This window comes from Lethenteron reissneri, chromosome 46 (assembly GCF_015708825.2).
Source record: "Lethenteron reissneri isolate LAM-NWPU_2019-01 chromosome 46, ASM1570882v1, whole genome shotgun sequence".
In the NCBI taxonomy this organism is placed as follows: Eukaryota; Metazoa; Chordata; class Hyperoartia; order Petromyzontiformes; family Petromyzontidae; genus Lethenteron; species Lethenteron reissneri.
This window is the reverse complement of record NC_083824.1, coordinates 12,386,125-12,411,557: the sequence shown is the minus strand read 5'-3', so window position 1 is coordinate 12,411,557 and position 25,433 is coordinate 12,386,125. Positions and strand designations below refer to the sequence as shown.

At 54.8% G+C, this 25,433-nt stretch overlaps 1 protein-coding gene across 3 annotated transcripts; it reads left to right on the top strand.

Moving 5' to 3' along the window:
- Window positions 1-2,156: 2,156 nt before the first annotated feature.
- On the top strand, window positions 2,157-18,484 carry LOC133354114 (ephrin-A2-like). 3 transcript variants are annotated; one of them, XM_061570697.1, is made up of 6 exons: window positions 2,157-2,285; window positions 3,011-3,516; window positions 10,218-10,579; window positions 12,054-12,119; window positions 13,493-13,555; window positions 17,352-18,484. In XM_061570697.1, exons 2-6 carry the CDS (start codon window positions 3,392-3,394, stop codon window positions 17,474-17,476), a joined length of 741 nt encoding a protein of 246 aa, XP_061426681.1. In that variant the 5' UTR covers window positions 2,157-2,285; window positions 3,011-3,391; the 3' UTR covers window positions 17,477-18,484. The 3 variants fall into 3 exon arrangements, with proteins under 3 accessions (XP_061426681.1, XP_061426684.1, XP_061426682.1); XM_061570700.1 differs by lacking the exon at window positions 13,493-13,555; XM_061570698.1 differs by lacking the exon at window positions 2,157-2,285 and having other exon boundaries at window positions 2,834-3,516.
- The last annotated feature ends 6,949 nt before the right edge of the window (window positions 18,485-25,433 follow it).

Here is a 25,433-nt window from a genome sequence, read left to right as displayed (position 1 = left end):
TCACGCGAACGCCGGTCATCCTCGCAGCGGCTTTTGGATAGCCGTCGAACAAATACGGTCACTGCATCGCACTTTGAGACGCGCTTCTGCGGCCGTCTGGAACGCTCTCCCTTCCGATATTAGGAAGCCACCGGAGCTATGTGCTTTTAAATCTAGATTGAAAACTGATTTTTTACAACTACTTTTGTATTTAATTTGTTGTCCTACCCGCGCACATCCCATTATCACGATTGGCTACGTACGGTGCGAAAAAAGTAACAAAAACATACAGCCCGTACCACCCACTCGCTCAGTCACCCACCCACTCGTGTACCAGTCTATCTCTTTTTTAGCCTGTGCCAAGCCCGTTTAGCCCCCTCTATTCGGCCGAACAGAAGCTGTTTGGGCATGCCGTGGCTGGGCATGTGGGCTTCGCGTGGAGTGATAGCCAAGGGAGGAATCTTCCACACAGCGGCACGCAGCTGATGAAAAGATAATAAAGATAATGCCGATCGACTGATTTGCAGTGAGACCTCCGCTGCCAAACTGCCCAGGTGTGGGAACTCTCCACACCTGCCCCCATCACTCGTGGGGAGAGTGGACAAGGTGGAGAATTTGATTACATAAAATACCCAGCAAAGTTGCTTTGTATTGATTGGGCTGCTGGCAAGTCCCCCAATTCGTAGTCGCATGCTCCAGGTTTGGCAGCGGTCTCCAACTCCTCAGAGTGAGCAGCAATTACCAGATCATCAGCAGAGATAACATGGCTCACCGATAGGGAGCCATCGCTAGACCGCACCCGGTCATCAATCAGCCTCCTCTTGTATCTGTACCAAATGGAAATTCCTCCGGTACAGCCATGGGAGGCTTCTCGAATTACGTGGTTAAAGAAGATGTAAAATAGTGTTGGGGCCAGAAGACATCTCTGTCGCACCCCAAGGTGAACAGGGAATGGCGCTGCCTACAAAGACAGAGATACCCCGTGTAGCCTTAACAGACTGGTGGGACAAGTGCTGTTGGCGATGAAGGCCGGCTCGGGACACGAGGGGGTGGGGTGGCCAGAAATACACATCAACTAAGCCATTGCATTCACCAGGTAAAGCGCACTAAGCTTTGCGCTCGCTTTCAGAGGTGACCTGGCTACACACAATGACAATTCATCACCGAAGTGGCTGATAGCATCACCACGCAAAAATGTATTGTAGCAGCCACATCATGTAAACGCGAGTGCTTTTTTCTAGACGAGCAAAACCCTAAGAGACCCGGCGAACAATCCACGCGGACTCCGCGCAGACAGGCGGCACAACCACCTCACCATCACACCACCTCGCCATCACACCATCTCACCATCACACCATCTCACCATCACACCACCTCGCCATCACACCACCTCACCACGTCACCACGTCACCATCTCACCATCACACCACCTCACCACGTCACCATCTCACCATCACACCACCTCACCATCACACCGTCTCACCATCACGTCTCGTGTGGGCTCGCCACTCGGACGAGATGGTATCTCCACGCCACCGCGGCGCCCCTCGACGCAGAGACGCAAAGACAAAGATCCAAACCCCACAACCTATAGCCTTCACACAATGACGGGGCAAGTGCTGGCTGTTACGGAACACCTACGGCACACAAAGACATGGCAAAGATAAAGATCACCCCCATAGCCTGTAACACACTGTTAGGGCAAGAGTGATATTATTGAGCAGCGCCTGTGAAGGCCGGTACGACACACGAGGGGGTGGGGGCCAGCACCACGCCCGCCCGCCTTTGTATCCCGAGTGGCGATGTTTGCGCACCGCGCCGGGTACTCAGTTGAAGCTGAGTCGACCCTGGAAGACCCAGGACCGGCTCAGATCATCGTCACTCGGTGGTGGTGGCCGTGAGCGAGAATCGAACTCGGGACGGCCGGGTTCGTAGCGCAGCGCGCTCACCATGAACACTCTCTCCCAACATAGACGCGCACCTAATACACAACAACAACAACACACACTCATCGCTAGCACGCCCTCGCCCGCAGCCGCACGCCTGCCGCGTGTAAATATTGACTTGTCCGTGTCTCCTTGCGGTCTGCCCCCCTCCTCCCAGCCACCCACCCATTGGTGTGGCTCCTCCTCCTCCCAGCTTCATCATCATCATACTCCCAGTCGAGCTCTGTGCGGGGTCAGAAGAGCTTAGCTCACACCACGCCTCACCTCACCGCGACTCCTGCCTGCTGCCTGCTGCAGCCAGCCAGGCACCGTCCGTGTCGTCTCGTGCACCCACGGCTGTACCCAGACACCACACTGCAGGTATTTCTACAACTCACTCACGAACTCACCACCACACACAGTGCACTCACCAACACACTACAGGTCACAACAACACACTCACCAACACACTACACACCACACACAGTGCACTCACCAACACACTACACACCACACACAGTGCACTCACCAACACACACAGTGCACTCACCAACACACTATACACCACACACAGTGCACTCACCAACACACACAGTGCACTCACCAACACACACAGTGCACTCCCCAACACACTACAGATCACAACAACTCACTCACCAACACACTACATGTCACAACAACACACTCACCAACACACTACATGTCACAACAACACACTCACCAACACACTACATGTCACAACAACACACTCACCAACACACTACATGTCACAACAACACACTCGTCAACACACTACATGTCACAACAACACACTCACCAACACTCAACAACTCACTCACTACAATGCAGGTGACAACTCACTCAACAACACACGCACTCACCCTCTCACTCACCCACATACTCACCACACTCCAAGGCACATTCCCTCCCATCGTCTCCTTCCTCCCCCCAAGCTCTTTATACAATGACCCTGCTCGAGTAAATAAGCGTGTTACACACTCGTATGTGTCACAACTTTGACCGTGCTGCTTGTCTCTAGCCGCTTGTCGTCGTGCGGCTCAGCAACTGTTTCAATCTCCCGGTGCCTGCCCTTCACGCCCCAACAGGAGCCAGGGAGGGTGGAGGTGGTGCCGTGCACAGCTGACGTCCATCACGACCAGCCTCGGATGGGCTAGAGGTCAACTCGGTTCACGGTAGAGAGCGGCCACACGGGAGCAGCCCCGGGATCAAGGTCTTGACCAGGCCAGACTCGTCTCGTGGCCATCGCCCGGCTCACTCAGCGAACGGGACCGGCGTCAGCACCACAAGCGGCGGCGTCACGTGGAGACTCAAGTCCCGGGATGATCTCGTGATCAGCACCGGAATCGGATCTTGACACTGACGCGGCCGAGCGGGATCAGCTCGGGGCCGAGCGGGCGAGCAGCCGGGCACAGGGAGAAGAGGCGGAGAGGGGAGCGGAGGAGGAGGGGTGAAGTCGCGGCCCGGTCATGCCGCTGCTGCCGCTACCGCCGCCGCTGCCACTGCTGCTGCCGCTGCTGCTGCTGCTTCTCTGCGGGGTCGGGCGCTGCTCCAGCGCACGCTTCGCCGTCTACTGGAACAGCAGCAACCACAGGTGAGGAGGGCGGCGGGGGGTGAGGGGGGGGGGGGGCACGGGGAACTCGTTCCGTGTTGACTCCCCAACGAGATCCTTGAGATATTCGGATCGCCTCCTGCTCAGGACTCCGAGCGCAAGGCGTTTGTTGCTGGGGGAATGTGTGTATGTTGAAGTTCTTTCGCAACGTACGTAGCCAACCGCTATAATCGGAGGTGCGGGGGAAGGACAACAAACTCAACACAAAAAAGCAGTTCTAAAGAAATACGTTTTCAATGTAGACTTAAAAGTGCATGGCTCCAGTGGCTTCCTGATATCGGAAGAGCTTTCCAGACGGCCGCAGAAGCGCATCTGAAAGTGCGCGATGCGGTGAATCGTGCTTGGCACCGTGCAGCTCCCAGACTCCGAGACGCGTTTCCTTTGCGAGTCAGACGGCGTCGTTCTAGATGTTTAGCTCTGTCTTGAAAACTCACCTCTCTAAAGTGGCCTTTAGCCCATAGCCCTGGCCGTGTACCCTGCAGACATAGTCTACTCCCTGCTTTCCATACACGGTGGCACACTGGGACCTACGGATGACACGCGCGTTACAAATGTAAGTTATATTATTATTGTTATGATGGAGGGGGCACAGGGAGGTGAGGGAGAGTGACATGGGAAGAGTTAAACGCGAGGTGAGGAAACAGGTGGCAGGTTAGCTATTATGTGGGTTAGCAGGTGGGTGAGTGAATAAGTGAGGTAAAAGGTGAGTGAGTAGGTGAGTTAACGGGTGGTGAGTGATTAGGTGAGTTAACAGGTGAGTAGGCGAGGTAACTGGTCAGTGAGTAGGTGCGTTAACAGGTGGGCGAGTTAATAGGTGAGTGAGTAGGTGAGATACCAGGTGAGTAGGTGAGCTACCAGGTGAGTAGGTGAGGTGACAGGTAGGTGAGTCAACAGGTAGGTGAGTAGATGAGGTAATGTGTTTGTGAGAGGGTAGGTGAGGTAACAGGTGAGTCGGTGAGGTAATCCCGGGGTGACGTGTAAGTCGGGATTCCTCGTGGTGGCGAGGGGTGAGTAAGAGACACCCACGACAGGTGTTGGACAAAATCCTGGAACCTTCCTCCTCCCTTGAACGCAGTGACTCAGACGCTGATCACACAGATAGACAATCGTCATTCAAGTTAATAAATAAATAAGCAGTCTGCCTCCTAATTTCCGACTCCCCCCATAAAAAATACAATCCGCATATTTTTTACACATTCCATCAGCCACACAGCCGTTCTTCTGAGAGTGCCATCATTGCAACAGCATCGGTTCAACACAGGCAGCGTCTCGTCAGCAGCAACGCGAGGCTTGCTTGGCACCAACAACCACTGTGGTGCACCGCCAGATGTGAATTGGCGAGGGCCTTCTCTGTAGCTCGACACAAAACTGGAAACAGGGACTCCTCTACTTACGAACGAGTTAGGTTCCAGGTCTGTTCGTAAGTCGATTTGTTCATAAGTCCAACTTTACTCCTGTCGACTCCAAACATGTTGCACGGCATGTACACTTAACACGGGGAGTGGCTTTAAAAGTTATATAATCTCCTGTAGATGTGGATGCCAATGGTTATGCAGATGCAGATGCCACCACCGCCATTGATTGCGCGGTGGTTGAACTTACGACTCTCAGTCCGGACAGGCAACTCAACATGCGGACAGGTTGTTCGTATCTCTAAAAGTTCGTAAGTCGAATGTTCGTAAATAGAGGAGTCCTGTAATACAAAACACAAGATAATCACGAAGAAGGCGCGTGAGGCTTATGTGACATGAACAAATATTTATTTATATATATGTTGTGTGTTCAGAGACAAATAATGTACGGCAGGAGACGAAATGCCTACTTATTTACTTTGTCAGTTATAACCTCCTTCGTTGTGGACGCAGTACAGCAGCACACAGACGGCCCGCTCGGTGGCATAGATTCCATCACAGTGCAGTACAACGTCTCTTATTCGCGACGTCGTTGGGGGGTGGGGGGCGAACTTCCATGATGCAGCTCGCAGGGCACCCACCGGCTGTGGCTTTGCAGAGGCAAGGGTTTGCGGACCACGCGAGAGATTTGAGAAACTCTCCCAAAATCCGCTGAGCTGGGGAAGTGGCGGTGCGGATGTGGTAACACAGCAAGTCGGCTGGTGAATCCGCCTGTGAGGACGTGGCCGGCTCGCACGAGAGATGAGATTTTTTTTCTCTCTGGCTGCTTCGATTTCCTGCTTCCCCCCCCCCTCAATCAGGAAACAAAACAACTCCCGAGTTAAAAGGGGATTTGGCCAAACATCCCATTGTAGCAGGAGCCTCCGGAAAAGGAGTCTTGAGACTCAGAGTGAGGCCATCCTGGATAAACGGAGGCATCGGTCTAGGAGGCTGACTCCTTTGTCTCGTTCACCACACTGTGTTCAACTACCACGCTGCAGCTCACAACAACAACACACTCACTCACTCACCCACTCACCACACTACAGGTGACAACAACACACTCACTCACTCGCTCACCCACCCTCTCACTCACCCACTCACCACACTACAGGTGACAAAAACACACTCACCCTCTCACTCACCCACTCACCAAACTACAGGTAACAACAGCACACTCACCCACTCGCTCACTCACTCTCACTCACCCACTCGCCACACTAAGTATTGGACTGTGATTTTAAATACACTCTATAACTATATACACTGTAAAAATTGAAATGGCCATTTTGGAAATGTGGGGAGACCCTTCGCGACATGAATCGACACGTGCCACAACAACAATTGTACACCATGATCAGCACCCTGGTCATCATTCAACGACATAAATACGCACACGTGCCTCCTTCCCACATCTGCCCCTCCACATTAAATACACACGTGTCTTCGTCACACATCCCATCAGCCAACACGGCTTCAGTCACTACGGGATCCCATGTGAAAAAGAGCTTCATAGCTCATCGGATTTCTCCAGGAAAAATAAAGATTCTGATTCTGGTCGGTGTTACGGCACCTAGCATCGAAGCCTAAGAGGGGGGGGGGGTCCTTGTCTATGAACATTTGGCAGTTCACCAGCAAGTCTGGCCTTGCTGATGAGGCGATGAATGTCGCAGAGTTTTGCTCGTGTTGAACTAAGGCTGCCGAACAAATGCACTCCAGGAAAAGCTTTGTGGCTGATGGGATGTGGAAAAAAAAGGTAGGAAGGAGTCGAATCTGATCATGTTTTTGTTGCTTATATTCTGCTAAATTCTGATTTAAAGCTTTCGCGACTGCAGGGATTCATATTCTTGGTTCTTTTGGTAAAGTCGGAAAGACAGCGTCCTCATGACTTTCCGACAGCTCTGCTCTTCACCTGAGGACGGCTGCTTGCGTTGTGGCCGAAACGTCGTGAGATTTTTTTTTATGTTTTATTTTTATTATTTTGTTATTTTCCTTCTACGTGACTTTATCGAAAGAACCAATAATATATTCTGCTAGTTTTACCCAGGAAAGCCTCACCGTGTCTCAAGACTCTCCCTCTCTCAGGAGAGGTTCCTGCTGTCAAGTATCCGCAGTAGGGGGCGATGTTACTGCTCCTGCGATGTGATCCCTGTTGAGTAATGTGCAGGTGATGTCAGATGTGGGATGTTTTCCAGCCCGATACCGGCTAACACTGTGTGTTGTGGGTTTTATTCTGGCTGTGGGAGGGAGGAAATCAGAGAACCTGGAGGCAACCCCATACAGAGTTGGCGTAGAGAGAGCATAGGGACGACTCCAACGAGCACTCTCACTCTCCTGCAGAGACACGTCCACTCCGCACGGTAAGGCGGACGGGTCGGGAGTCGAACCCAGGCCCTTACAAAACTGGGGCAAATGTTAGACAGCCAAGTTGTGCCAGGGTTGGCATGTCTGCTGGCTTCTTGCTGTGGTGAGGCACGAGAGTTCTAACCACTGCGCCATCAGCCTGCTCACGACTTCACCTCATCACGCCATTCTCCGAGGTGGTGGCTGCTGCTGCTGCTGCTTGTGGCGCTGGTGGCGCTGGTGTCGTTTGGCACAGCAGGGGCCACGGCTGGGTGCACGGCCAGTCAGGAATCTCAGTCAGTCGGTAAACCCACGGCACCTGCGAGGTCTGTCGCGTGACAGTCCATCCCTGTCCACCCCTATCAGTGTCCGACCTTATTAGAGACCAACTCAGACCTTATTGGTCACCCCGTGCCCCTTATACATCTCAACGTTCATCCTACAAAGTCACATCGCAAGGGAAAAACACAAACAAAGAGACAACACAAATGTGTTTTTGCCCGTATTGAAACGGCTGTACGCCGTATGGACCTGAAAACTCGGTTTCCCTGCACAAGAACACGGGGTTCTAACCCGTGTGGGTTGTGAGCCACTGCGAGACACAGACGCGTGACAGTGCACCGAGCGAGTGGCCAGCGGGGTGTGGGGGTCACTGCTGTTGGCCATGGCTGCTGCTGCTGGTGCTGGTGCTGCTGCTGCTGCTGCTGGTGGTGGTGGGTGCTGAGGGGCAGCAGGAGGAGAGGGTCCCGCACACTCGCTGCTACTGGTGGTGGTGGGGTGCTGGTGGTGGTGCTGGTGATGGGTGCTGATGCTGCTACTGCTGCTGGTGGTGGTGCTGGTGCTGCTGGTGGTGCTGCTGCTTGTGGTGGTGCTGGTGGTGGGTGCTGCTGCTGTTTCTGTTGTTGCTGCTGCTGGTGCTGGTGGTGCTGGTGGTGGTGGCGGGACGCTGTGGGAACTCGGAAGCGAAGGAAGCGGCGTGCGGAGCGTTCACATCCTGCGGCGCGCGCACAATGCCGACAACGCCGCCGCCGCGGAGTTTAGCGCGAAAACAACAACGCCGCCACTCTGGGAAGGAGGGAGAGGGGAGGGAGATAGCCGCGGGCAATTAATAATTAAGAGCCGTAGCCACAGCCAAGTCATAAACAACACCCCGGCTCTCAGAGAATGGCGCTTTTAACCTCCCCCGCCTCACGCGAGAGGGAGGGGGGACGCGGCTCGCGTGCGCCGCTGTTGACGCACCGCCGCCGCCACTTGGCGCTGTTTGGCTGCCGCCTCTCAGGATGTTTGCGGGAGTCGCCGGGGACGGGGACAGCGGCCTCCCGTGGGAGCCCCGGCGACCCTCCCGGTGATCAGGGGGGGTGGGGAGGGTGATCAGGGGGGGGGTGGGGAGGGTGATCAGGGGGGTGGGGGGGGGGAGACGTGTCGGGAAAGTGATGTCGACAAGGCTCGATGATTGCCACTCACCTCCTCCTCCTCTACGGGACGTCTGGCAAAACAAAAACCCGCGTGAGCAGCGTGCACACGCGGCTCCCCGGCACGTGTCGTGGCGGACACTGCAAGATCCGACCGCGTGCGTCCGGCGCTCGCCGAGCTCCATCGGCTTTCGGTTGCCGAACGAAGGCATTGTGAGAAAGGTGGCACTCGTCACACACACGAAGTGCTGGTCACAGATGGACCACAACACCACCTCGCTGATCTCGTCAGGAGAGTGTGAACCATCACGCGAACTCCGGCGGGCATCTTCCCCGCGGCTTTTGGCTGCTGGCCATCGAACAAAGACGGCCAAAGCATCGCGCGCTTTCAGATGCGCTTCTGCGGCCGTCTGGAACGCTCTTGCTTCCGATGTTAGGAAGCCACTGGAGCTATGCATTTCAAAATAATCCAAACTGAAAGCTTGTTGTGTTAAGTTTGTTTTCCTTCCTCCGAACCTCCGATTAGCACGGTTGGCTACGTACGGTGCGAAAGAAGTTCAACACGCGTACATACACAGTGTGAAACTGAGTGGATAGGAGCCACATGGGGAGTGCGGGAAGAGGTATGGGGAGACGAAGCGGACAGGGAACTTGGGATGAAGAGAGATGCATGGTTAGGGTTGCCACCCGTCCCACTGTGGATATGAATCGGTGAGTTACCGAGTGCCTTGTCGAATGCATTAATTAATTAGTGGGTCGATGAATAAACATGGATTAATTAATGAATTACTGTACTGGGTGAGTGAAGGAATGAGTGAGTGCATCAGTCGGTGAGTGATAGGTCTCTGTTACATTGTGGACCCAAACCCGCGAACATTTCTCCGTGAGGGCGGCGAGGTCGGGCCCTGACTTCTGAAGCTCAGCAGGTTTGAGCCTGGATAGCGTCTTCAGTTTACGAACGAGGGTTCTCGGCACACGCGGCGAAACGTCGGACATCGTGCAGCACGCCCCTAACGGGTGCGGGATTGACCGTGAACGACGATGCGCCGTCTGCCTCACTCAGAGTGGACGTTAAATTCAGACGTTGTCGACCCCGCGACCTCATTCTAAACGAAGCACGGTCCAAGTTGGAAAAATGATACACATCGCTAAATTACTCGCTGGATAGAGCAACGCCGCCTCCTGCCGTGGCACTCCTGGAGACTGTGCAGCAGCAGCAACAGCAGCAGCAGCGCCTTCTCTGGCGACGATTGCCTTGTGCCACACAGGGACAGCTGCCACCGGGGGTGCCCTAGGCCAGTTCAGACAGCAACATTGTTGAACTAACGCGAAACGATCGCAGGATGTCAAACGCAGCGACGCCTTCCTGCGCGTGATGATCGGCCTGCGCTATGAGAACGATAGTGCCCATGTAAAACGTACCCGATTGTTTTTTATTGCCAGGTTTTTTAAAGCAACGTTGGTGGTTCTCCCTTTAAAACTCGTAATTCGAGTCTCTGTTTGTAATGTCGGCGATCTCCTCCTCCCTCCCGTCCAGGTTACTTACGGGGGATTACACGCTCACCGTGCACATCGACGACTACATGGACGTCTACTGCCCGCATTCTACAGCCCCCGAACTGGAGGGCCCTGAATTGGGGGGCTCTTTGGCGGGGGGCTCCACGCCACCGCCGCCCCCCCCGGCGGAGCGGCCCGTGCTGCACATGGTGGACGCCGCGGGGTTTGCGCGCTGCGAGCACTCGAGGGGGTCCGTGCGGTGGCGCTGTGGGAGGCCTCTCCAGCGGGGCCCCCACCACCGGGACCACGGGGCGCCCCTGAGGTTCGCCGAGAAGTTCCAGCGGTTCACGCCGTTCTCGCTGGGCTTTGAGTTCGCGCCCGGGCAGGACTACTACTACATCTGTGAGTTCCCTCCGCTTGCCGTCATTGTGCGGTTGTTTTTGTATATTTATTTCCTTTGGGTAAACAGCGTCAAGATAAATTATTCATCGTTCTCATTAAACACACACACATTCACACAGCGGCCTGCGTCAGTAATCAAACCCAGGTCATTCCGAGTAAACATGTTGCCGTTGGGCCAACGTTGCATGCCCAAACGTTGGGCCAATACTGGTTATTACACTGTACGGCAAACAAAATGAAGAGGCGATGAATGCACCTCCACATTCCTATGGCAGGTGGGAGGGGGGGGACCACAGTTGGCGTTCTGCACGAAGTGGTGCGGTGCTCAATGTTGTGGACCCCAGGAGGAAGGGATGATGGGCTGGGCCAACCCCCCAACCAGGACAGATCGAGAACATTCCCAACGGAGGGGGGGGGGAAGGGGGTGGCCCCAAAATGTCAAGCGTTATAAATAGGAGACAAAGTTAATACAAAAAAAGAACAAAATTGATGTATTTCCTTTGGTAAATACAGCATCAGTCCAACGTGGGGTCTCAAGGAGGAAGTGAACCCCACCCCTAGATCCACCACTGCCTTCACCCGCCTGTGATGTGGTGAACAAAATTAACAAGCAGACAATCGGCCTCATTCACACATTTGCCCAGCTATACAAAACATCTATATATATTATATGTTGTTTTACACATCTCGTCAGCCACCCACAGCTTTCCTTCTGGGAGCGCTTAATCTCAGCAGCACTGGTTCAACATCAGTAGAGTCAGGCTTCGCTTGTGCTAACGCCGGTGAATTGCCAAGATGTTTATTGGCACGGACCCTCTCTGTGAGATGTGGGTCCTAGCTCGACGCTCAACGCTGCAAAGAAAAACACAGAATTATCACCACTGGCGACGTTGTTGAGAATATGAAGCAACACAACAACGAGCATAGGTGGCTGTGTGGGGAGGGCGGCGCGTGTCTCGTGGTGTCCGATTGCCTTACGATACGAGCACGTGCCGAACCCTCGTAGACACCTACACACGCGGGGGTGGACACAGGCAAGGGACATGTGGGTACCCAGGTATGACTGTGGCTATATGGAAACACACGTCGACATATTAGGGTGAACACACGCTTGGGTGGACACACACTTGGGTGGACACACACTTGGGTGGACACACACACGCTAGGGTGGACACATACATGCTAGGGTGGACACACACACCCTAGGGTGGACACACACACGCTAGGGTGGACACACACACGCTAGGGTGGACACACACGCTAGGGTGGACACACACACCCTAGGGTGGACACACACACGCTAGGGTGGACACACGCTAGGGTGGACACACACACTCTAGGGTGGACACACACACCCTAGGGTGGACACACGCACGCTAGGGTGGACACACACACCCTAGGGTGGACACACACACGCTAGGGTGGACACACACGCTAGGGTGGACACACGCTAACCAGCACGTCTCATTCACAGCCACTCCACTGCTCAAGGGTGACTCCCGCTGCTATCGCCTCAAAGTCCACGTTTGCTGCGGTCCAGGTGAGTCGCCCGTGCTGTCAGCCACCAAGTCAACCTCTCGTCAGCCACCCACTCACCCGCTCACACGCTCACCCACCCACCCACTCACCACACTCACACCACTCGCGCAACCCTCACCTACTCACACGCTCACTCACCCACCTACTCACCACACTCACACTCCTCGCGCAACTCTCACCTATTCACACGCTCACCCACCCACCCACTCACCACACTCACACTCCTCACGCAACTCTCACCTACTCACACGCTCACCCACCCACTCACCACACTCACACTCCTCACGCAACTCTCACCTACTCACACGCTCACCCACCCACTCACCACACTCACACTCCTCGCGCAACTCTCACCTACTCACACGCTCACCCACCCACCCACTCACCACACTCACACTTGCTTCTCTCTCGCTGCTTCTTTCCTCGCACTGCTCGACTGTGGATCTCCCTCCTATCGTCACCATTGTCTCCCCCCCCCCCCTCAAAGTGATTAAAAAAACAATAACCTCGTTCACTTCAACAAACGCGTTACACTTATCCATTACAACTTTGATGGGGGTGCTGTTTGTGGCTGACCAATCGACGTTTTGGGCCTTTGGTCCTGTGCTAAACAAACAAAAAAGTAAATAAATTTGACTTGCCACTGAAGTGGGTCCTGGCCAGAGAATCAATCTCAGTTCGCTGATTTCGTAACACGGTCCGCTAACCGCTGCGCCACCGCTCCCCACATCACCACCACGACCGCGACCAACAGCGCCACCCCACAAGCGCCGACTCGCTAACGTCGCTCGGCGAGCCGGGTGCGCTGCCAGCGGCGGCAGGTTTCGTGATCCGGGGTGAGGGGTTGGTGGGTCACACGGAGATCTGTGAAACCCTCAAATCCCCTCGGGGGAGCGGCGAGGTGGTGGCCAGGAGATGCGATTGCTGCCAGTGAGATACGAAGCGGGCGCGGTGTGTGGAGCGGAGTTATTGACGAACGCAGGAGAGTTAAAGAGTTAGTTAGTTCACTGTGCTTGTGCACCACTGCCAACGCAGCAGTAGCAGCAGCAGTCACCAGACAAGCAGCAGTAGTGGCAGCAGCAGCAGCAGCAGTCACCAGACGAGTCTAATGTAATATGGAATTGGTCAAACTCGCCAATGTCGCAGGACCCTCCTGAATAGGAGTTCTGAGAGTCGATGCATGACCCCGTATTAACATCATCGTCATCGTTATAATGTTCACGAATATGATTCCTGTGTAAGTGAATATTGTTAATCTAACAATTGGTATTGTTGTGAAAGCGGCGATTAACAGCATGGAGTTTGCTTGGCTGAGCTTAGTCCATCGCGTGCTCTAACCCCTAACCCCCACCCTAACCCCCACCCTTAACCCAGGCGACACTACGGCTAATCCCACACGCTCGCATCGCACGGCGAGCGAAGGTCCCGCACAAGCAGGTGGGCAACGCACGCACACACTCACACACACGCTCACACACACACGCTCACACACGCACGCTAACACACGCACGCTCGCACACACACGCACGCTCACACGTGCTCACACACGGGCGCACACACTCACATGCACGGTCACACACGCGCCCACACTGACACACGCTCACACACGCTCACGCATAAAACCACAAAGATCCCCCATATAGCCATAACAGACTGTAGGAGCAAGTGCTGTTAGTGAGCACCACGCCCGGCTACCTTTGTCTCCCTAGTGGCGATGTTTATCCACCGCATCCAAACACTCATGTGAGGCTGAGTCGACCTAGGGGAGGCCCAGGATCGGTTCAAATAATCGTCACTGCTGTCGGCCGAGAGCGGGAATCGAACTTGGGTCATAGCGCAGCGCGCTAACCACTACACTACCTCTCCCCACTACAGAACACACAGACACGCGCACAGGAAAAACAGAGACACACCCACAGAGACACACACACATTGACTACTATATTTACCCAAGAATGTCAGTGTGTAACGCACGTGACATCACTCCACATAGACCAGCCCCCCTCATTAATAATCATGAATGGGTGACGTCACTCCGCATGAAGGTTTATGCAAATTAGCTTAATTTTTACTTTTCTTTATGGAAATTAAAGCTAATAAAGAAATAAAAGCAGCAACTAATATAACGAGACAAAAAAGGCGATGTGTGTCCCGCGCATGACGTCACTCCACATGGGGCAACCCCCCCCCCCTCATTAATAATCATGATCTGAACAATTTTTCTATTGAATATTTCAGATTCACTGCAATATTCACCCGTCCTTGGACGGGAAAACAAGCTAGTGTCTACATAAATAAAGACCTTAATCTTGTACGTCTGAAAAACCTCTTGAGTACCTCCCGACAAGGTTGAAAGCTGAAATTGTGTACATAGGTAGCTCTGAGGACTCAAACAAAAGGAAACATCTGAAAAACAGACATTTCTCAAGTTGAGGCCCCCGAAATCTCGGTTTAAGTGTCCCGTAGACATGTCTGTGCGTGTCATTCAGAAACCGTCCACGTGAAACAGCAAATACGATGAAAGCGATAACCATTGTTGATTATTTTATTGATTTTGAGATATTTCGGAGTTTCCCCTCACAGAGTATTAAGTTAATTATGTTTTGTTCTTTCTAATAAAAAATAGAACGGGTTCTTTAAATTTGAGTGATTTCCAATGAGTACGTCTTTAAATATAAGAAGTTGAATCAAGTCAAGAGTTTTAGTTTTGGTGAAAAGATACGAAATTTTTTGAGTAAATGTTAGTGTCTGATCGTAGATAAAAAGTGTAATAAAATCACATCAGTTCCTTATTATATCTGTTGAAAACTTTTGCCTGGCGAAGACAGTCTTTATGAACTACGACACATGCATTGACATGTGTGTGTGAGACAGACTGGCACACACATCACATGTGTACACACAGACACACACAGTCACACACAGACACACACAGTCACACACAGACACACACAGTCACACACAGACACACACAGCCACACACAGTCATACACAGTCACACACAGTGGCACACAGTCACACACAGAGGCAAGCAAACACAAAGATCCCCCGTATAGCTATTACCAGGCTGTTGGGGAAAGCGCTGTTATCGAGCAAGACACAACAAGTTCTCACTCAGTAGTCCGTGGGCGGCAGCAGAACTCGGTACCCACCTTGGGTAGAAAAACACGCAGGTACATACACACACGTACACACACACGTACACACACACGTACACACACACACGTACATACACACACGTACACACACACACACACACGTACACACACACACGTACACACACACGTACACACACTCACACGTACACACACACGTACACACACACGTACATACACGTACGTACACACACACACGTACATACACACACGTACACACACACACACACACGTACACACACACACTTACACACACACACACACGTACACACACACACTTACACACACACACACACACGTACACACACACACACGTACACACACACACGTACATACACACAAAAAAAGACGAAGATAAAGATCCCCTGTATAGCCTTAACAGACTGTACGGGCAAGTGCTGTTAGCGAGCACCTATGAAGGCCGGAAAGGTACACGAGGGGGTGGGTGGCCAGCACCACGCCCGACCGCCTTTGTCTCCCCAGTTGCGATGTTTACACACCGCACCAGGTACTCATTTCAGGCTTAGTCGACCTAGGGGAGGCCCAGGATCGGTTCACATAATCGTCACTGGTGTTGGCCGTGAGCGGGAATCGAACCCGGGTTGCCAGATTCGTAGCGCAGCGCGCTAACCACTACACCAACCGCTCCCCACACGTACACACGTACACACACGTACACACACACGTACACACACACGTACACACACACGTACACACACACCCACCCACACAGCGATATGTTATGGGACTGTCAGGCCGACTGTTGAGGTGGAGAAAGTGCCGGAGCCTGATTTGAATGTCGCCCCGGGTGCGCTGCCGAACTCATCACCCCCCCCCCCCCCCAGCGTGGGAGGCAGGGGACTCAATCCGAGCCCCCTCGGGCACAAGCAGCAGTAGGCAGCGGTGCCTCTGGACTGTGCTGACGAGTCCCAGCAAGGGTAAAACCGCCCTGCAGATGTATCGCTGCCTTTCTCGCTGGCTACATTTTAAATGCCAGTCTCCCTCCGCTCTCGTGAGCGGGGACCATCACAGATGGCTGCGTCATCTGGACATGCGAAGCGTGCACGAGATTCCTGTTGTGCTTCGCGATTGAAGACGCCTGCTTGCGTGTATCCAGTGCATTTATATACCTCGACATTTGAATACGGTACTAACTATGGACACGAGACAAAGATCCGCCCGAATAGCCTGAACCGATTTGTAGGGGAAAGTGCTATTAGTGAGCACCTATGAAGGTCGGCATGGCACACGAGGGGGTGGTTGGGCCAGCACTACGCCTGGCCGCCTTTGTCTCCCCTTGCACACCTCCAATTAGCGCAGTTGGCTACATACATTTTTCACACTTCACCAAGTACTCTATGAAGGCTGAGTGAAGCTATAACACACACGCACAATACTTACACACACGGACACACAGGCTCACAGACACAAAGACTCACTCACAGACAGGTGTCCCCTCTCCCATGTGCCACCTTTTGTGTCATAGGGGCCCCAGCGGGGGTGCAAACGCCGCTTGTTACAGAGGTTTGCGGTTTGATTCCGGCAGGCCGCCCTGGTTAACTTTGTGGCTGTACATATCAACCGCAATAGCAATGCTACTACGCGCCGTCTGCTTCACTCACAGAGGGCGTTAAAGATTCCCTGACACCGTTCGCAAGAGTTAGGCCGTTGTGTGCCAGACTCACGGCTTATATTCGCCAAATTCGAAAACGATCGTCATATTAGTTGAATGGGATCACACGCAGCAGCAGCAGCAGCAGCAGCAGCAGCAATCGTTGCCGCCTTGTGCTGGCAGACTAAATGCCGGCTTTGCAGGCCAGGTGCCCAGAACCCTCACGCCGCACAGGGACAGCTGCCACTGGGGGTTCCCTAGGCTAGACCACGTAGGATCCATCGCCCCCTACCAGCGGAGGGATCCCGCTTGCGGCCCGGGTGCCGAGACACACTTCACGCCGCACAGAGACAGCTGCCACCGGGGGTGCCCTTTCACAACGCGTCGAGGCGCCACGACGCGAGCTCCGCTGCTGTCCCCGCGCCGCGTCTCACTCCGCCCTGTCCCTCCGCCGCCTCCCGCACAGACGAACCGAGGGTGGCCGCCGCCGTTGGCACGGGGGCCGCCGGGGCCACGGCGCCCCGGGGAGGGGGGCCGGCGATGGGCCTCGCCGCCGCCGCCGCCGCACTGCTCGCGTCACGGCTCCTATAGCGACCGCGACCACGGGCGACGGCGCTCCCTCGAGGTCTGCTGTGAAGCTGGGGGAGGAGGGGGAGGAGGGAGTGCATGGGAGGAGGAGACGGAGGAGCACGGGGGAATTAGCAGAGGAGCCCCTGAACGGAAAGATTGGAAGGGCGCACGCGACACCACCCGCCTCGCTCCATCCCAGGGATGGACTCGGCCTCGACCTGGGAATGCTGCGAGTGGACGATGACTATGCAACGCGCGATGGTTGCACAATGACGGTGGTTGAATGCTGCAGGAAGATGATGATGACGGTGGTGGTGGTGATTGCTGCAAGCAGAAGAGGAGACTCTGAAGAACGAGCATCGTCACCGTCATAATCACCACCACCACCGCTGATGAGTGACACAGACGGTGATGAGGACTCGTTATGAGTGATGACTATTTTAATGGTGCAGGAAGAGATGGTGGTGATGATGAACGGTGCAGTAAATGGTGGTGATGACGATCATGATGCTTTCTGCACACCACGTGCTAATGACGGCAAAGTGGGAATCCTGGTTGGGTGGGGGTTGACTCATCCTGACCTCCGGGGTAGATAAAACGACTTTGTGGGGGAGATCAACAGCAGTTGTCCTATGGATAGACCTACCCCCGTCAGAGGAATGTGGAATTTGCAGGGCTGTAAATGGGAGATGAGCACCGATGCTCATGTGAGCAGCAGCAGCAGCAGGAGCAGCAGCAGCAGGAGCAGCAGCAGCAGGAGCAGGAGCAGCAGCAGCAGGAGCAGCAGGAGCTCCCTCGTTGGCTCTGGTGATCGCTGTTGTTGAAGACTGTGGTGATGGTGGTTGGACTCGTGATGGTGGATGAATCATACTGGTCACGAATGCTGTTCAATGGTGCTGCTTGATGTTGAATGCAGTCGATGGATGATGGTGATGGTGATGTTGATGTTCTCGTATCTGCACGGGTCCTCTCGGACTCGCATGTAAATGTGTACATTAAACTCGCTTCTATAAACGCGCACTCGTCCACAAAATATACCTGGCGCACGCGCTCGTCCACACAAGCAGGGTGGCCACCAGCCTGGCGACCGGCGTCTGGGTTCGTGCGCTGCTGGAGGCGCCTCGTCCTGGGATCTGTCGCCGGCTGAGCCGTGCCACTGCAGGAGACCGCGCAGTGCTGGGAACGGAACCCCCGGCTCACAGAGTCCGCAGTGGAACAGATGGCGACCCTACCACTCACCGATTGATCCACTCACCCGTCAATGAATTCATTAATTGATTCATTAACGCACCCATGTTTATTATCCATCAACCCACTAATTCATGCATTCGCCAAGGCACTCAGTAACCCGCCAATTCACTCCACGGTGGAACAGATGACGAACCCGACCACTCGTCGACTGATCCACTCGCCCATTCACTCACTCGCCCATTACTGAATTCATGAACCAACACATCCGTTTATGCATTCGCCATGGCACTCGGTGAACTCACCAACCCACCCACCCACTCACTCCGGCTGCCTCCAGCCCAGGGATCGGCGTCTGTGTGCGGGCGGCGCGTGATGCCTCGTCCCGGCACCTGGCCCCTGGCCACTGGCCGTGTTGTGTTGAACTGCGACAACCTTCTGACGATAGGCCTCCTCGGCTCACGTTGCAGGCTTTCGCGACCAATATCATCCATAAAAGAGGTTCTGGGTTAGATCGCGTAAATATATAAATGTGTCATTAAAACCCGCCACCACCCGACACAGCCAACTAGGAAGGGTTGTCACGTAAACAGAACGTGGCCAATTCGTCACTAGTACAGCTGGCTGTCACCTGACGAAGCTAGTTGTAATTGCTGGCAAAACGTCGTACTCGGATTGAAAATGTTGTGGCTTGGCTCTCCAGCACACAACCGGCTGGCGGGGGTGACGCAGCCCATCACGCGATAAAATAGCGACTACTCTGCGGGGAGTATGAACAGGGCTTGTACTGTGGGTGCCACAGGAAGGTGATGGCCATTGCCTCACTCTGTTCGAGACGGGAATCAGGAAGACGTATTGACAATTCTGGCAATAACCATGGGAACGCCTCGAACTGTAAGTGTGTTCCCGACGAGGCTGGCTGGCACGTGGCTCGGGATCGCGTCGCCAGGGGCAGAGGAACCGGTTTGTGGTCCCGTCCCTCTGCCCGGACAAGAGCAGGCGGCGTCACGTGACAGAGGATGGAGCGCCACGCGGAGACTCGCACCCAGCTGCGGCGCACGCGATCCCCCCCCCTCGATCCCTCCCCCTCGATCCCCCCCCCCTCGATCCCCCCTCCCCCTCGATCCCCCCTCCCCCTCGATCCCCCCTCCCCCTCGATCCCCCCTCCCCCTCGATCCCCCCCCCCCTCGATCCCCCCTCCCCCTCGATCCCCCCCCCCCCTCGATCCCCCCCCACCCCCCTCTTCTCCACTCCTCCCCTGGCCACCCCTCTGGGAATGTCATCTCACCTGCACTGTACACTGTACTCTCGACTGCTGACTCCGCACCTCCAATCCCTTTTCACCCCCCCTCTCTCCACCATCACCTCCCCCTCTCCACCATCACCCCCCCCTCTCCACCATCACCTCCCCCTCTCCACCATCACCTCCCCCTCTCCATCATCACCCCCCTCTCTCCACCATCACCCCCCTCTCTCCACCATCACCCCCCTCTCTCCACCATCACCTCCCCCTCTCCATCATCACCCCCCTCTCTCCACCATCACCCCCCTCTCTCCACCATCACCCCCCTCTCTCCACCATCACCCCCCTCTCTCCACCATCACCCCCCTCTCTCCACCATCACCTCCCCCTCTCCACCATCACCTCCCCCTCTCCACCATCACCTCCCTCTCTCCACCATCACCCCCCTCTCTCCACCATCACCCCCCTCTCTCCACCACCACCCCCCTCTCTCCACCATCACCCCCTCTCTCCACCATCACCCCCCTCTCTCCACCATCACCCCCCTCTCTCCACCATCACATCCCTCTCTCCACCATCACCTCCCCCTCTCCACCATCACCTCCCCCTCTCCACCATCACCTCCCTCTCTCCACCATCACCCCCCTCTCTCCACCATCACCTCCCCCTCTCCACCATCACCCCCCTCTCTCCACCATCACCTCCCTCTCTCCACCATCACCTCCCTCTCTCCACCATCACCCCCCTCTCTCCACCATCACCCCCTCTCTCCACCATCACCCCCTCTCTCCACCATCACCCCCTCTCTCCACCATCACTCCCCTCTCTCCACCATCACCTCCCTCTCTCCACCATCACCCCCTCTCTCCACCATCATCCCCTCTCTCCACCATCACCCCCCCTCTCCACCATCACCTCCCTCTCTCCACCATCACCCCCCTCTCTCCACCATCACCTCCCTCTCTCCACCATCACCCCCCTCTCTCCACCATCACCTCCTCCTCTCTCCACCATCACCCCCCTCTCTCCACCATCACCTCCCTCCCTCCACCATCACCCCCTCTCTCCACCATCACCCCCCTCTCTCCACCATCACTCCCCTCTCTCCACCATCACCCCCCTCTCTCCACCATCACCCCCCTCTCTCCACCATCACCTCCCTCTCTCCACCATCACCCCCCTCTCTCCACCATCACCCCCCTCTCTCCACCATCACCCCCTCTCTCCACCATCACCTCCCCCTCTCCACCATCACCTCCCCCTCTCCACCATCACCTCCCTCTCTCCACCATCACCCCCCTCTCTCCACCATCACCCCCCTCTCTCCACCATCACCCCCTCTCTCCACCATCACCTTCCTCTCTCCACCATCACCCCCCTCTCTCCACCATCACCCCCCTCTCTCCGCCATCACCCCCTCTCTCCACCATCACCTTCCTCTCTCCACCATCACCCCCCTCTCTCCACCATCACCTCCCTCTCTCCACCATCACCCCCCTCTCTCCACCATCACCCCCTCTCTCCACCATCCCCCCCCTCTCTCCACCATCACCTCCCTCTCTCCACCATCACCTCCCTCTCTCCACCATCACCCCCTTCTCTCCACCATCACCTCCCTCTCTCCACCATCACCTCCCTCTCTCCACCATCACCCCCCTCTCTCCACCATCACCTCCCTCTCTCCACCATCACCCCCCTCTCTCCACCATCACCCCCCTCTCTCCACCATCACCCCCCTCTCTCCACCATCACCCCACTCTCTCCACCATCACCCCCCTCTCTCCACCATCACCCCCCTCTCTCCACCATCACCTCCCTCTCTCCACCATCACCTCCCTCCCTCCACCATCACCTCCCTCTCTCCACCATCACTCCCTCTCTCCACCATCACCTCCTCCTCTCTCCACCATCACCCCCCTCTCTCCACCATCACCTCCCTCTCCCGCTTCTCCCGTGTCTCACCGTCTCCCTGAGTGTCTCCACTGCCTCCCACGTCTCCCCTCGCCCCGTGTCTCGTCTCCCCCTCCTGCACCCCCCTCCCAGTCAGAGTCTCGCTTCCCGCGGGACTCATCAGCGATGTTAATAAATCAAACTCAACAAGCGGACGAGTCGCATCCCATCAGCCACCACGGCATCTTTCTGGGAGTGCATCGTCTCAGCACCACGCGTTACAATATGAACACAAACTCATTCAGTCTCTCATCAGCAGAGTCGCTTTCATGTCAACGTGGCGGTGGGCAAGGGAGCCCGCGGACGGCTTCAGGAGTAGCCTGGTGGTCACCATGGAGACTCAATACTCACATAGACACCCATAGACTCACACAGACACCCATAGACACCCATAGACTCACACAGACACCCATAGACACCCATAGACTCACACAGACACCCATAGACTCACATAGACTCACATAGACTCACATAGACTCACACAGACACCAATAGACTCACATAAACTCACATAGACACCCATAGACTCACATAGACACCCATAGACTCACATAGACTCACATAGACACCCATAGACTCACACAGACACCCATAGACTCACATAGACTCACATAGACACCCATAGACTCACATAGACTCACATAGACACCCATAGACTCACACAGACACCCATAGACTCACATAGACTCACATAGACACCCATAGACTCACATAGACTCACATAGACACCCATAGACTCACATAGACACCCATAGACTCACATAGACTCACATAGACACCCATAGACTCACACAGACACCCATAGACTCACATAGACTCACATAGATACCCATAGACTCACATAGACTCACATAGACACCCATAGACTCACACAGACACCCATAAACTCACATAGACTCACATAGACACCCATAGACTCACATAGACTCACATAGACACCCATAGACTCACACAGACACCAATAGACTCACATAGACGCACATAGACACCCATAGACTCACATAGACACCCATATACTCATATAGACACCCATAGACTCACACAGGCTCACATAGACACCCAACACCAGGGACTCGGGCAGGTACCCCCCCTCTCGCTGAGTCAGGGTCCCCTCTGCGTCTCTCCACAAGTACCCCAGTCTCTCCCCGAAGCCAGGGACACCCTTCACTGCGCCAGGGACCCCCTTCACTGCGCCAGGGACCCCCTTCACTGCGCCAGGGACCCCCTTCACTGCGCCAGGGACCCCCTTCACTGCGCCAGGGACCCGGCCCCTCACGTTTAGTCCCCTCTACGCGTCTATCCACTTGCGTCCCTGAACCAGTCAGAGACCCCCCCCCCCCCCGTCTCTCCGAGCCAGACCACCCCGCTCATTCCTCGGGACAGGTGCCCTCTCGTACCCCTCCACCTGGACACCAGGCACCCGTCTCCCCGAGCCCTGCTGCAGGGTCCCCGCTGTGATCCCCGTGAGTCCCACTGACGCAGACGGGCGACAGGAATAAATCTCTTTCCGATGAGCTCATCACGAGGGGGGGGGAGAGGTGGGTGGGGAGGTGGAAAATAGAATTGTGGAGGACGCGGCACGCGATGCGAGTGATGTCAGTGCGCGTGGGAGCACAGCTGAGGGCCCCGAGCGACCATCACCACCGCCCACAGCACCAACAACATCACCACCCACATCATCACCACCCACAGCATCACCATCACCACCATCACCACCACCCACATCATCACCACCCACATCATCAACATCATCACCACCCACGTCACCACCACCCACAGCACCAACACCCACAGCATCAACATCATCACCATCACCACCACCCACAGCATCACCACCCACAGCATCAACATCACCACCCACATCATCACCATCACCACCACCCACATCATCACCATCACCACCACCCACATCATCACCACCCACAGCATCAACATCACCACCACCACCCACATCATCACCACCCACAGCATCACCATCATCCCCATCATCACCCCCCTCAGCATCACCATCATCACCACCCACATCATCACCATCACCACCCACATCATCACCATCACCACCACCCACATCATCACCATCACCACCCACATCATCACCATCACCACCACCCACATCACCACCATCACCCCCAACAGCACCCACATCATCGCCACCGCTGTGTCGCATGCCATCAATTGAAACTTTAAGATAAAAATAAATGCACCGTTCTGACAGCTACAGGCTAAGTGCTGCCTGTAAGCGCATTATTAATTAATACTCCTTTTCATTGCATGGCTCTTCAGTTCATCATATATTGATTACCTGTGATTCACCCATCTGGTAATATGCACCGCATGTTTGCCGATGACCACAATCCATGATAATTATTGTTATTACAGGAAACCCCTCTTATCTTCGCACTTGGTAGGCGCACGGTGATGACACAATTCGCTCTTGCTTAGCAGCTACAACCCCGACCGTTTATATATTTTTTTAATGAATAACATTGGTCGCGAAAGCCTACGTGTTAAATTTACTCACTCATCTGTTAACTCACCTACTCACTCACCTTCTCACTCACTCACCTACTCACTCACCTACTCACTCACCTACTAACTCACCTGCTCATTCGCCTGCTCACTCACCTACTAACTCACCTTCTCATTCACCCACTCACTCACTCACCCACTCACTTACTCACTCACCTACTCACTCACCTTCTCACTCACCTACTCACTCACCCACTCACTCACCTACTTACTCACCCACTTACTCACCTACTTACTCACCTACTCACTCACCCACTCACTCACCTACTCACTCACCCTCTCACTCACCCACTCACTCACCCACTCACTCACCCACTCACTCACCTTCTCATTCACCTACTCACTCACCCACTCATTCACCTACTCACTCAGTCACCCACTCACTCACCTACTCACTCACCCACTCACTCACCCGCTAACTCACCTACTCACTCACCGACTCACTCACCTGTGTTCCTTAGCCCAGTTAGTGAGCGCCTATTGCCGCCTAGGGGCCGCTACGCGAACTGCGAGCGAGGCCACACACCTTGGGGTGTCGAGGGATTTTTATTTAAAATGTATTTAAATAACAGCTGCCGAGTACGGGCCCAAAACGTCAAACGGTCGGCAACAAACAGCACTCTCATCAAAGTTGTAATGGATAAGAGTGTATGAACGTGTCTGGGGGGGGGGAGAGGGTGATGAGGAGTGTTGAGTCACCACGGCGGTGATGATGATGGTGATGATGGTGGTGGTGATGATGATGGTGATGATGATGGTGGTGGTGATGATGGTGATGATGCTGATGGTGGTGATGGGGATGATGATGGTGGTGATGATGGTGGTGATGATGATGGTGGTGGTGATGATGATGGTGATGATGATGGTGATGATGATGGTGGTGATGATGATGGTGATGATGGTGGTGGTGGTGATGGTGATGATGATGGTGGTGATGATGGTGATGATGGTGGTGATGGTGATGATGATGGTGGTGATGGTGATGATGGTGGTGGTGATGATGGTGATGATGGTGGTGGTGATGATGATGGTGGATGATGGTGGTGATGATGATGATGATGATGGTGG

Bases quoted from the DNA above. Each gene is read 5' to 3' on its own strand.
- LOC133354114 (XM_061570697.1), top strand. From the start codon at position 3,392: ATGCCGCTGCTGCCGCTACCGCCGCCGCTGCCACTGCTGCTGCCGCTG. The intron at 3,517-10,217 runs GTGAGGAGGGCG...CCTCCCGTCCAG, and splicing joins TGGAACAGCAGCAACCACAG to GTTACTTACGGGGGATTACA. The intron at 12,120-13,492 runs GTGAGTCGCCCG...CCCTTAACCCAG, and splicing joins CCACGTTTGCTGCGGTCCAG to GCGACACTACGGCTAATCCC.